We start from the raw sequence: 13,072 nt of genomic DNA on the forward strand, positions 1-13,072 counted from the left end.
GAGCGTTCTTAATGTGGCTTAAAATGCGACAAGGAAAACGATAACTGCATGTAGCCTACCAGTTCCCAAACTTTATCAATTTCCAATATAAATCTTCTCTTGACATTTGTGTGGGTATATTCATAATTTATTCGACTACCTATTTATTTTACTACTTGTAGTTCACTATTATATACAATAATGATAGATTGATTCATTTAACGATTAGTAGGGAGTTAAGATCGTGTTAGTAACGGAATTGTAAGAGAATTTTCGATGGAATAGCCTTATCAATTATTGACTTCAACATTAGTACAAAAAAGTTCCTTATTGAGTTTGATATTATTTAAAAATTATAGCCATACTTGAAGAGAAGCAGGAATACTCACCTTTATTACATGGTATGAGATCAGGATTTTTGTCGTCCATATCATAAAGATCTTGGACGTGAGACCTTAGCGGAAGCGTGGCCTTATCCTTGATCGGCAACGCCTGAGGCCGCGAGATCACACATCTAGATCTCGATCTGGCTTTCAGTGATGCGAAAATGATGACACCAGCTACGCAGATCAGAGTGCTCGCCATTACAATCACTCCAACGAATGGTGTTAGCTCAAACTGCACTGGAGAACCTGTTCAGTATGGAAAAGTCAACTTGATTACGGTATCAATCTTAAATGATTAAGAACAAGTTAAATAGATTTAATTATAATAGAGTTTTGATTAAATAAGAATAGGTTGAATAATTACTGAATAGTTCAACGCAGATGTACGATACTGTGCTATACAGTGTATTGATAATGTGGTATAATATTATCGTTTAAAATGCAATTATTCTAAATATAATACATTAGGGTGGATTCTCATCAAATATTTATTATTATAGTTCCTTCTGATATTATCAAAGGATTATTTTAAAAATAATTGCAACAATCATCAACATAAATAAAATTGATTTCTGATTGATAGAAGAATCTTGTGTATAAAATTAGTATTTTTTGTTTATTTAAACGATGAGCTCAATTACACACTGGCCACGCTTAATTTCCAGGAAGTGTTTTTGAATTTTTCTGTGGCGCAAGTCACAATTTAGAGAATAACACATAACGTTGAAAATAACTCAATAGTTTTCCATCTTTATTACTGTCAACTTATTGGCCAATTTCATATAAGTAGATTAAGTAATCACATTCAATCTAATCTGCACAACGCAGTAATTATTCCACGTTCAAAAGTTCAATAGTAATATGATAGGAGAGTTGAATTTCACCATAATTTTCTTCTTCCTATTTAAAAATGCCTATCATTAATGCTTCTAATAGTAGAAAACAAAAAAGAAAATACTGATATACTCTATTGTAGAAAAGTTTTCAAGTGAGTGAAATGCTTTGTAAATGGATGAGAATAAGTGATGAATTCAATAATTCATGAGTTCCATCAATAAAAAAAATCTGGTGTGGTACACTCACACAACTTTCCTTGCTCATATTTGAAACTACGATCAGACTTTTGTATATGTGTATATATAATTGTCTTCAGAGTACTTTTTCCTTTGTGTAAATTTTGAAATTCGATGATTTTTTTTAGTCGTCATTTTTTTAAAGTCGTCAAAACAGCTGTTCTACAGATGAAATATCTTGACTATGTGTTCTTTTTATGAACTGCTCTACCTACCTACCTACCTCATGCACGAGAAGGAGGTTACAAAGTCCATTTCTCAAGGATGGGGTGGACCCCCATTAGTTTCCCAGAAAGGAGACTCATGCCAGTTAATAGAACTGATAAATAGCTATACAGAGTATGAATTTGAAAAAAATCGGTCAAGTTATTTTGAGAAAATCCTGAAAAACATGTTTTTTTTAGTAATTATCCGCCATTTTTCTCAAGTATATTACGGAGCTCCTGCAATTTTCTCAGAAATGAGACTCATGTCAGTTGATAGGGCTTATAAATAGCTATCCATGGTATGAATTTAAAGAAAATCGTTAGAGCCGTTTTCGAGAAAACCGTGAATAACATGGTTTTTTAGTGATTATCCGCCATTTTTCACAAGAATATTACGGAGTTCCTGCAATTTTCCCAGAAATGAGACTCATGTCAGTTGATAGGGCTTATAAATAGCTATCCATGGTAAAAATTTGAAGAAAATCGTTAGAGCCGTTTTCGAGAAAACCGTGAAAAACATGGTTTTTTAGTAATTATCCGCCATTTTTCCCGCCATTTTGAATTCAATTTTGTTGAATTTCTTAATGTCAGATCCTCATGGTATAAGGACCTTAAGTTTAAAATTTCAAGTCAATCGGTTGATTAGGAATGGAGTTATCGTGTTCACAGACATACACACATACACACACACACACACACACACACACACACACACACACACACACACACACACACACACACACACACACACACACACACACACACACACACACACACACACACACAGACCAACACCCAAAAATCATGTTTTTGGACTCAGGGGACCTTGAAACGTATAGAAAACTTGAAATTAGGGTACCTTAATTTTTTTTGGAAAGCAATACTTTCCTTACCTATGGTAGTAGGGCAAGGAAAGTAATAAGGAAATCTCTAAGCTGAAATCAATAAGTGATACCTCAGTGTTGAAAATGCTCTAGCGCTATCCTAGAGCGAATGATAAGCTCCAACCTGGTGTTTTCTTTCCTATCAGGTTTTACTTCACTTAATTCCTGATCTCGTAATAATGTATTTGTTTATCTATCTATGCTCAAGCGATTATTCTGATCAGCTGGGACAAACCTGTTTGCTTCTCAGCGACCTTGAGCGTGAATCCCTCCATGGAAATCTGATCGCTGCGGCCCTTGGAGTTTGTCGCGTAGATGATCATTTTTAGCAGTTGCCCGGGTGCCAGATTCCCAACAACAAACGATGGAAGACTGGATGTCTTATTCTCCAGAAGAATGTTGGTCTGCAGCTGATAGACTTCCAGTTGGAACTGCTGGCGTTGCCCTCCGTTGAAGCCTTCGGCACACTCCACCTCCAACGAGTCTGTCGTCTGGTTCATTAGTGTGCAGTTGTAGGGAGAATCTGGCTTACCTGCAATTATTGAATTGATTATAATTCCAGATTCATTATCATTGTGATAAATAATTTTCTCCCAGTCAGGGTAACAGTTGTTGAAGAATTTTCACTCTCGTCGTTAGGGGTGGGAAGACTTGGGTACTTTGTAGCAATCGATGACAGTAGAATGACATATGTCTTGGCCAATAACTTGGCAAATATTGTTGGATTTCGTACGCTTAAAATTGGATATAATGCCTTTGGATTTCACAAAACATGAAAGTCGTTCATGAACTACGAAAGTCAGAACGACTTTCAGAGCTACATGTTTCGTAGTTCATGAACGACTTTCATGTTTTTAGTTCATGAGAACTACTCATGAGAGTTTGTGAAAGTATTCTCTACTGTAAAATCGTTACTAATGTATTATAATTTTAATCCTATAACATTTGTTGGTCATGATTTGAACAGAACTGTACTGTAGGCTATAACTTTTATTAGGTATTTCTCTGAAAAAGATGTGTATTCTCAATATTCTACCTGTTTTGTGATTGATTGTGAGACTTCTAAGACTATCTTTCTATATTTCTGTATTCAATGGTAAGATAATTATGCATTTGTGAAGGAGACAAAAATAGATTTCATGCTGTCTTCATAAATGAATATATAAATAAATTATGTAAGTCTCCTGAACACAGAGACAATAGTGGCGTCCATATCAAGGTCTAGTGGAGACCAGTATGGTCCTGTGTGCAGGGGCTCAAGTGTGGAATCTAGATTCTCCTAAATAAGGAACAGGTATTGATAATCACGACATTCACTAAAATTAAACCTACTAGAATTTCGGAATTGTTTCATTACAGTTGAATCCACTTTTAATTATATACCACTTGTTAAGAACTGTTCTTACTTTGCTCATGATACCTACAGGTATGATAGTAGATTATTTATCTCAATTTCAAAATGTATTTCTTTGGCTTGATTTGCAACAGGCATTACCAGCAGGCATAATATGGAAGAGGCAAGGTTCAGTCTGTTGGCCGGCAGTATTGGCTGCCCAACACATGACGGTGCCGTAATCGAGCTCGGTGACCGGCTCGTAGGAGAGCTGCGACACGGAGATGCTGGGCGTGGACAGGTAGCGCTCGGGAGCCACCTCCACGTTCTCCGACGCACTGTTGTTGAAAGTCCACTTGAACTCGTCCGGCAGCGGAAACGAGTCAACCTGGCACAGGATCTGCACCTTCTCGTGGCGCGCCACGCCGTACACTCGCTTCTGATCGCTGCGGCACACCGGCTTGTCTGCAATTACACCATCACACATTACACGCCATCAACCATTTGAGTATCAAGAAACGTGTTTCAAAATCGAGATTCTACCAGGCCACAAAAGTACAGAATACTGATATCGTATAATGAAACCGAATTTTCCTCCAACTACTGTCCGAAGTCACATTTTACTTTCTGGAACATAATGCTTTAGTAACTATATTCTCTCTATCCATAGTATTAATTGACTATTTAAATCAATAATGATAAGAAGTAAGTCTAGTTACACACATCAATTTTTGAACGTACGGTTTTTTGCTGTACTTATGAATCCTATTAGATTAGAATTGAATTCTATGAGAGTGTTTACCAAGTTGCGTTTAATCTGAATTTCATAAGTACGACAAAAAATCGATGTAAGTGTAACTAGATTCTCTTCTAATCATTAGATAATATGGAGTATCTCTAAGAATATTTACGCTTCTATGCGTCTGCTATTGGAGAAAGGTGACAAAGTTGTAGGTTAAGTATGAAAAAAACTTAATGCTGCTAGCATCATGATGAAAGAAATAAACATTTTTTTGTGAATTTAGGTGACAGAAAAATGCTATGTGCGTCACTGAAGTAATTTTTCTCTTCTTTGCAAATTGTCGCCCCTTGGACAACTAACGTTCTTCTCATGGAGAAAAAGTTAATTCCTGTGACGCACAATACACGCTGCATTTTTCCTCAAATATACATAGAAGAATTATTACAGAATCATATAATTTAATTTTCTCCATTATAGTTATCTGCTTGTACTGTATACAAATATATTATCTCTGTATTAATCATTAAAGTATCGCAAAATACCATAAAGGCAATGACGAGGATCTTGTATGCATAGAAAATTGGAAAATCTTAAAAATAATGACTAATTTGTGAGCTGTAATGACTTGATATCAATAAAAAAATAAAAAATTGATAACTTCCAGATATGTGATGAATGAGTCTCACTCGTTATTGTACAAGTTGAAAGTACATTGAAATTGTACAAGTTGAGTTACTCTATCTTTGTTACTCGATGAGAAAGTTTATTCACTTACACATGACTTTGAGCTGTGTACTGTTGCTTTCTCCATCACCCTCCACATTGGAAGCTACACATGTGTAGTTGCCAGCCTGGTATCTCTTCACATGCTGCAGTGCCAGTGCGTTGTGGCTTATTATCACACCGGTCTTCTGGTTGTGCTGAACAGTGTGACCCTGTAATACAATCACACTTAACATTACGCACAAGAAACGCTTTTCTTTGCAGAAACACACGAATGAAATTTCATTATTCCCATCACTATTTATCAAATGTATGATTTTTGACTGGTGATGTGCTTTTAATAATCCTTTTAATAATGCCTTCCCCTTCACTTACGCATTAGTCTAAGATTGAAGAGACATTATTCAGAACAATAAGGAAAAACTGAGCCTCATGTACCATTGTCAAGGGCCAGCTAGCATATATCAACTAGCATTTTTGTATCGCAAAAATATATTATGAAGTTGAGAGGGAGATTTGTCAACTACTATTGTACATTGAATAATACTTATTATAAGGTAATGTGGCAAACATGTATTTGATATAATTCTTTCATGTTGTCTGTAGGGTGATATACTACTGCATACGAAACATTCAAGAGAGCATTTGGATATTCTAATGATGTGATTAAAATATACAGAGCTTATGGAAACTATTATTTGACACAGTAGGCTATGATTATATTATGTGAGATACAGAGGAATTTCAAGATGAAAGTTGGCAGCGAAGAACGATTGAAAGTTGGGAGCAAGCACAAACAGAAGAGGGACAAGAGAGTGATGCGAGCAACAGTTCACTATGGTGAGATTCACTTAACACTGTCAGCATTGATTGGAGGAGAAGCCTTGATGTTAGTTATAAGTAATGCTGACAGTCAAAATGAATCTCACTATATAGGGATTTATCAGCATCAGTAGTACTATAGTGGAATTCACTTTAAACTGTCAGCATCCCTTATTCGAACACATTAATGCTTTTTATTCAACGAATGCTGACATTTTAGTAGTAGTGTGGGTAGCAGCAGCGTTGGCAAAGTGTAATGGGGCGTTAAGGAACACAGCAATTTATAGAGGGCTCGCTCACGAATCGACAGCCCTGTCAAATGTCAGCGCCAGCATCTAATCCTCATCGACCTTATAGGCAAAAGCATCATCGGTCGATCGAAACTTTCGCTCGCCATCGGCGGGAGGGGGGAGGGCAAGGAGTAAGAGCATCTTAAAAGTAGACAGTGTCTTGCGCCATACATGATACAGGGGAGGAATAAAGATAGTATGAGAATATTGAAAGTGGACAGTATCTTCTCTCATAAGTAGAAGAGAGAGAATGTGAGAGATCTAAAGGGAGTGAGAGGATCTTGAAAGAAGATATTATTTTCCCCTTATGAGCAATAGACTGAGAGAGAGAGAATGTGAGAATTATGAAGAGAATAAGTGGATCACGAAACAAGATAGTTCCTTGTAATGAATTATTATTATTAGTTAGACAGGTCGGTAATATTGTTAAGGGTCCTTAGACTGTCCGTACCCTAAATTCAGTGATTGCTTCCATTTATGACTAGCAGGTTGAAAACTTCTAACTAAAAACTTGAAAGACTGAAAACTTGACGTAATAAAGTCTTGGAGAATTGAAAATAGGTCTAAAACCATCCTTAGTAAATCTATAATCCTCAGTATATCTATCCTCAACTATCAGTATCTATCCATCCTCAGTATAATCTATATGCAAAATTTCAAGTTAATCAGTCCAGTAATTCAGACGTGATGATGCGTCATTCGTGAATTTCCTTTGCCGTACTTGTATAAGCCAATTCATTCCTATATTATAGTTATAGATCAAGTTTGGCAGGCATGAAACTAAAAAATCTGATTTTGTTCTGCTCTGCGTTTCTTATGTAAGTGTGTTGTCAAGGAAGATTGCTAATTCTTGGAAATTTCTCTTATGTGTAATGGTAGCTTGAAACTCCACGTTTACATTTGTTAGGACTTAAAAGTGACACCAAGAAAAATGTTCTGCATTATTTTTCTCGAAGAGAAAAAGAGAGAGACTGTGATTGGGGGAAAAGAAGGAGATGCACAGATGAAGAAAAGACAGAAAGCAGTTGAGAGAGAATAAGAGAAATTTGATGCTCTATTAATCGGCTCGCTGTAAATATTCAAAGACGATTATTCTTACTTCTATAACCCTTTATTGAAAGTCATCCATTCTCATAATACTTATAAGATGATGTTAAGAGAAAAATTCTCATGTGGGTTTGCAAGGCTTCAGCTTGAACAAGATTCATTTGATCAGGATACAGTAGCATTTTTATATGAGGAGGCAATAGTTCAGATTCACTGTTAAAAATCAGTGTGGAGCGCCGTTCCGTATCAATTCAACACTGAACATGAGTTCCTCTACTTACTATACGTGTTTTGTAGATCATCAATTTATTGTGAAATTTGTTCTCACGTCTCCCACTTATCAGGAACAATCAATAAATTACTCCATTCATAATGGGTATGATGGGAAGAATGTTCATTAAAAATAAAACGACCAAGCACACTAATCAAATCCCAATCGGATTGTTAAAATACGTCTATTATTGTGAATTGATCAAATAACAATTAACCCTGAAACTACAACGACGTCCCTTGCAAAATCCTTTTCAGTTGTAGATTAAAGCTGCATACAACATGTCCTACTTTACAGTCATTAACAGGACGAATATGATGAACGAAGAAATGGGAAGGAGTGATGAGGATTGAATGTTGAATACTGATGAATGCTAGCAGCGCGAACAAAACTGCAACAACGACAAACTTCACCAACATTTTCTCATCTTAAGCCAAACTGAAAACCTATTATTTATGTGCTGCTTTAATTACAAAACCCACCCAAGTATGAATGAAGTTACAAATGATTTTCAACTGTAGTGGAGAATTGGAATTATACTGGGGACCTGGTTGAACTCACATTGTGTTTCCATACTACTTTGTATGCTCCTGGATTGGAATGAACTTTGCATTCAAAGTAGACGTCATCGCCTTCCTCGATGTCATCTGGATTCAGATTCGAGCCCAGTTTCAGCTCCAGCACCGGAAGAACTGAAAATCATACATTTATTTATTCATTGTATTTCAGCTTGAACATACTCAGGATTCCAGAACAACGTATATAAAATAATTATGATAAATTTTATCAAATACAATAATGCAACAACATTTCAAATAGTTCAATTTTAATTGATTATAATAATTATTAGCAATTACAATATTATACTATTTGAAATGAAGATATTGCATTGGAAATTAATCTTATATATTTTTTTAGTTATCAAATTGATCGCATTCTCAAATTAATACATTCAGCCCTGATATCATTAGAATCCGAAATACAAAATTCGAGTACTGATATGGGCTCAATTGTCTCTTTAAATTCACAATTAGACTAGTATTAATCCAAATTTACGTCGATAATAAATTTTAGATAATTTGCTAATATTTTTTTTATCATAAAACATATCACAAGAATCTCAATTTATAAGTAATTATAAATGATGTTGTTTTTCGAACATCTAACCGCTGAGCATCCCAAAAGAAATGTTTTGGAAGATGCTACACATAATCAAAACGTACTCTTTAAATAATAATATCACGATTACATTGGAGCTACTTAATACTTGAATAGGAGCTTCAGGTCAAGAAATTTCATATAACGACTTATAGAATCAAGAGAAATACTTTATGAATTTGATATGTTAGGGAATCTATAATCAAAATAATAATAACTTTCAACCTATGATCTGAAATATCAATATAAATTTATCAGCGTCTATAATAGTGCGATCTATCTGCATAACATTCTGAAACTGGTATTGTGAGCGTGTTGTCCACACGTTTGTAGCTCAGTATGAGATAGATAGAGAAGAAGATTTAGTAAACAAAGTAGGAGAACGAATCGACATATGCTGAGCGCTGAGCCACCCCCGGGGGCATAAGGGAGGCAGGAAGGCAGCGGCAACTTGTTATTTCGGTTTTCATGGAGTCTCTCACTCAGTTCGACTCTGTTGACGGCTAAGACAACCAGAACTACAACAACAACAAATCGAACGAGGTGAACGTCAACTTGTCAGTCCTCCGAATATTTCTCCTCCAACAACACTTGTAGCCCCAAAAAGGCTTCAAGGGAATGTTGAAAAGACAGCTCTCCTCTTTCTCCTTCGAGCTTTTGCTATTCCATCCTATTTCCCTCCTCTCCTATTTTCTGTAATGGCTTCTGTTTCTATGTATTTGTATTTGTTTGTCGGCGATGTACCTATATGCATCACTTTCTCACGGATTCCATATCTGTATTCCTCCTACCTCATTCCTATGTTTGTGCTTAGAAATAAACGTTCCTTTTCCATTGTTTTGTGTATACCACAAATAATGCTTGTAGCTGTGTATTTTCGAATGTAGCTCATTAATTCGTATCATAGCAGTTGGGAGAGAACCAACCTACTTTCGTTTGACACAAAAACTGCTCTTCCACAGGCTTTTAACTTACAATGCAGTTCAAAATGGAATCATCTTTGAATCTTTATGCCATCTTTGATTTCCCGTGCCAGTCCATTCCCAGTCCTATTAAAGTTAATGTATTTCAAACATTTCATCTCTCTTAAAATGATATTTCATCAAAAACGTTGGGGGAGCGCCAGCGCCAACCGAGTCTTGTTTTGCTTAGAAACTTTACTTCTACTAGGTTTTAACGTAAACCGCAGTTCAAAATGAAATTATTTTTAAATTTTTCCACCAACTTTAATTTCCAGTCAAGCACATCATCTCTATTATGCAATAATTTATCAGAATTTTTCCTAGATTGCTGTAGTTGTGATTTCATGAAACCATGAGTGGAGTACAGATGTGGTCTAATAAGACCACATCTGTACTTCACTAGACCACTAAGACCACATCATATTTCCCTAGTTTTTTTTTGTGTGGGGCCGGGCAGAAGCTGGAATAAGCCACCTGCGCATGCCTTACTGCTATATACCCGATTATAAAATTACGGCGTGCAAGGCAGTTTACTCAAATAGCTGGTTGACAATTCTTATCTTATTCCTCTATTAATGCACTGATCATTTTTCATCACTTACTATAATAATTTCAATTAGCTTATCTACAATGTAATTTTTTAGTACTGCTTGATAATTCTCATCTACAAGGAATCATCCTCTGAGAGACACAAGAAATTAGTTCTAAAATATGATTATTAGGTATACTTTGGGAAACTATTTTTCCAAAACTCATTTCCATCTGAGATTTATCATTCTCATCATTTTTTGTTTGATGTCTTCTTATTTCATCTAAATTCTAAACAAGTATTCTAAACAGCCAGGGTAGTGTGAGATGGTAGCTAATAGAGGGGCGCATCAGGGAAAGGTGTATCGGAAGATGATCGACCAGACCTTTCAAAGTTTTCGATATACAAAAACGAAATCGAATAGTGGAGGTTAGCTCGCGCATGCGCATAAGATTTACTTTTCAGAGAATATGACGCATCAGCTAATATGTTTGCTTCTCTTCTTTCTCTTTTTGACATGAAAGCAGCCGCCGCCAGCCCGGACCAATCTTCTGTCACCTATACGAATTTACTCTAACCATTTTCTCGAAATAAATAGGAAATCGATGCTTTCATTCCTCGTAATCATTGAAAGGAGATTAGAGAAGATGAAGATTGTCTGATGAAAAAGAAGGAAGAGGAAAACTGGCGGAGAGATGAGGATTAGGAAGATTTAGACGAGGATATTATGATAAAAAAATATCTGCAGAGAGAAATGGCGAAAAGAGATATAGAAGGAGGGGAAATAAGAATATCAGCAGGAGAACACGCAAGTGAAAGTGTATTTAAGAATGAAGTAAATGAAGAGTAATTTGAGAATGGATAAGTTGAGTTAAATTTTCCAAACGAGCAGGTCAACAGGAGAAAATAGAGACAAGAGATGAATAGAATTGATAGGAATGTGAAGATGATAAGAGGAAGATTATGAGATAAAGTGAGGCGATTACTGAAAGATTAAGAATAGCGATTAGAAATAGAATTCACAAAAATAGAGTGTGAGGTAAAATACAATGAAAAGCTAAACAAAAGATTAGAATATATATAAAGAGTTGGATGCATGAAGAGGAGAAAGAAGAAGAATATCAAGGAAACATGGATTTTTAAGTAGAAAATAGGTAGCAGAAGTTTGGAGAAGGAAGAAGCTGGTGAAACAAAATGAAGAAGACGAAAATAAAAAAAGATCAGATTTTGTACCAGTTCAATTCCTAAGATTTGGCCTATACTTTATAGTATATTTCGCACCTAGAGCAGAAAATGAGAAAATGAGATTCTTCCGGCTCGAAATCGGTTTTCAAGTCCGAGGCCGTAGGCCGAGGACTGGAAAAGATTGAGAGCCGGAAAAACACTTTTGCCCGTGGTACGAACGTTAATTTACGCCACACACAAAAATAAACAATATATATATATATATATATGAGTTGTTTACTAAGCACTTCCGAAAGCAGAAGTGGAAGGTGATAGCTCTAGCAAATCCGAGGTAATCTGAATATCAGGAAATTGTCCAAGTATTTTTATTTTTTATTCTGATTTGTCTAAATAACCTAAAAGATGATGTTCAATTAAGTGGGAGGTTGAGTTTATACTTTTTTATTCTTTCGAATGACAATAAGATGATATTATTATAAATGTTTTAATTGTTGAATAATGAACATAAATAATGAAAAGTTCTTTGATCAGCTGTTTTTTGATCACCTTTCTTAGTTCCATATTAGCGGCTGGAAAGGGTACTCTTTCCGACCTAGGCTGGAAAGAAACCTGTTCTGACATCAGACGAGAGTCGTCTGCAAACAATGTCTTTCAGATCTACGTAGGGACTGGAAAACAGCTGCTTTCCGTGCAGTGTGGCGAAAAATTACAATCGATACAAGACACTTTCAATACAAGCCGAATAAGAAGGTCTTCTTCTATATAAGAGGCCTTCAGGTCTATTCCGAAGTTTTCCGGATATTTTTACCGTTTGCTTCATACACGTGTTGGACCGCAGTATGTAAATCTTTATTATAAAGTTCTTTTAAATAAGTTAGATATTCTTGGTTTTAGTCACAACTCCCTAGTTTGGTTCAAATCCTATCTCTTAGGTAGGAGATATCAATTCGATATTTGAATGGACAAAGAAAAATGACCTTAAGCTTAATCCCATCAAAACACAACCCATTATAATTGTATATTCTCGTCTTTTAAACAATATTGACCTTGAATCGATTCACAAAATTATTGTTGATGGTAATGACATCCCTTAGCTCAGTGAAAAAATTAGGAATTATTATGAATAATACTCTTGACTGGTCAGAAAAAGTGAACAAAACATGTAAAAAGGTATTTTCAGCGATGCATTCATCGAAGAAAATGCACGACATCCTCCCTAGAAACATTAAAATGTTATTGGTTCAATCTCTTATCTTCCCACATTTAACGTATTGTAATTCTGTTCTCAACGATATGCAAGTCACTCTGAATGATAAACTACAGCATTGCCAAAATTATTGTTTACGTTTCGTCTACTCTCTTCAACGTCATGAACATATCACCCCTGCCCACATTGCCAGTTCAACATTGAAGCTTCCCGATGAAAGACGTTTTCGAATAGTCAAGCTTGTTAGAGATATCTTGAAATACGGAAATCCAAAC

The 13,072-nt window shown here is 35.6% G+C and overlaps 1 protein-coding gene across 1 annotated transcript in view; it reads right to left on the minus strand.

Annotated features, from left to right (window-relative positions):
• LOC111051551 (nephrin) overlaps positions 1-13,072 on the minus strand; it is an 807,626-nt gene that overhangs the window by 8,462 nt on the left and 786,092 nt on the right. The window contains exons 8-12 of the mRNA XM_039427333.1: positions 8,318-8,448; positions 5,379-5,538; positions 4,024-4,326; positions 2,764-3,060; positions 369-611 (exon numbers count right to left, since the gene is read on the minus strand). Of these exons, the coding sequence (XP_039283267.1) occupies positions 369-611; positions 2,764-3,060; positions 4,024-4,326; positions 5,379-5,538; positions 8,318-8,448 (1,134 nt within the window). The remainder of the gene's footprint in view (positions 1-368; positions 612-2,763; positions 3,061-4,023; positions 4,327-5,378; positions 5,539-8,317; positions 8,449-13,072) is intronic.

This window comes from Nilaparvata lugens, chromosome 4, assembly GCF_014356525.2.
Source record: "Nilaparvata lugens isolate BPH chromosome 4, ASM1435652v1, whole genome shotgun sequence".
NCBI lineage: Eukaryota > Metazoa > Arthropoda > Insecta > Hemiptera > Delphacidae > Nilaparvata > Nilaparvata lugens.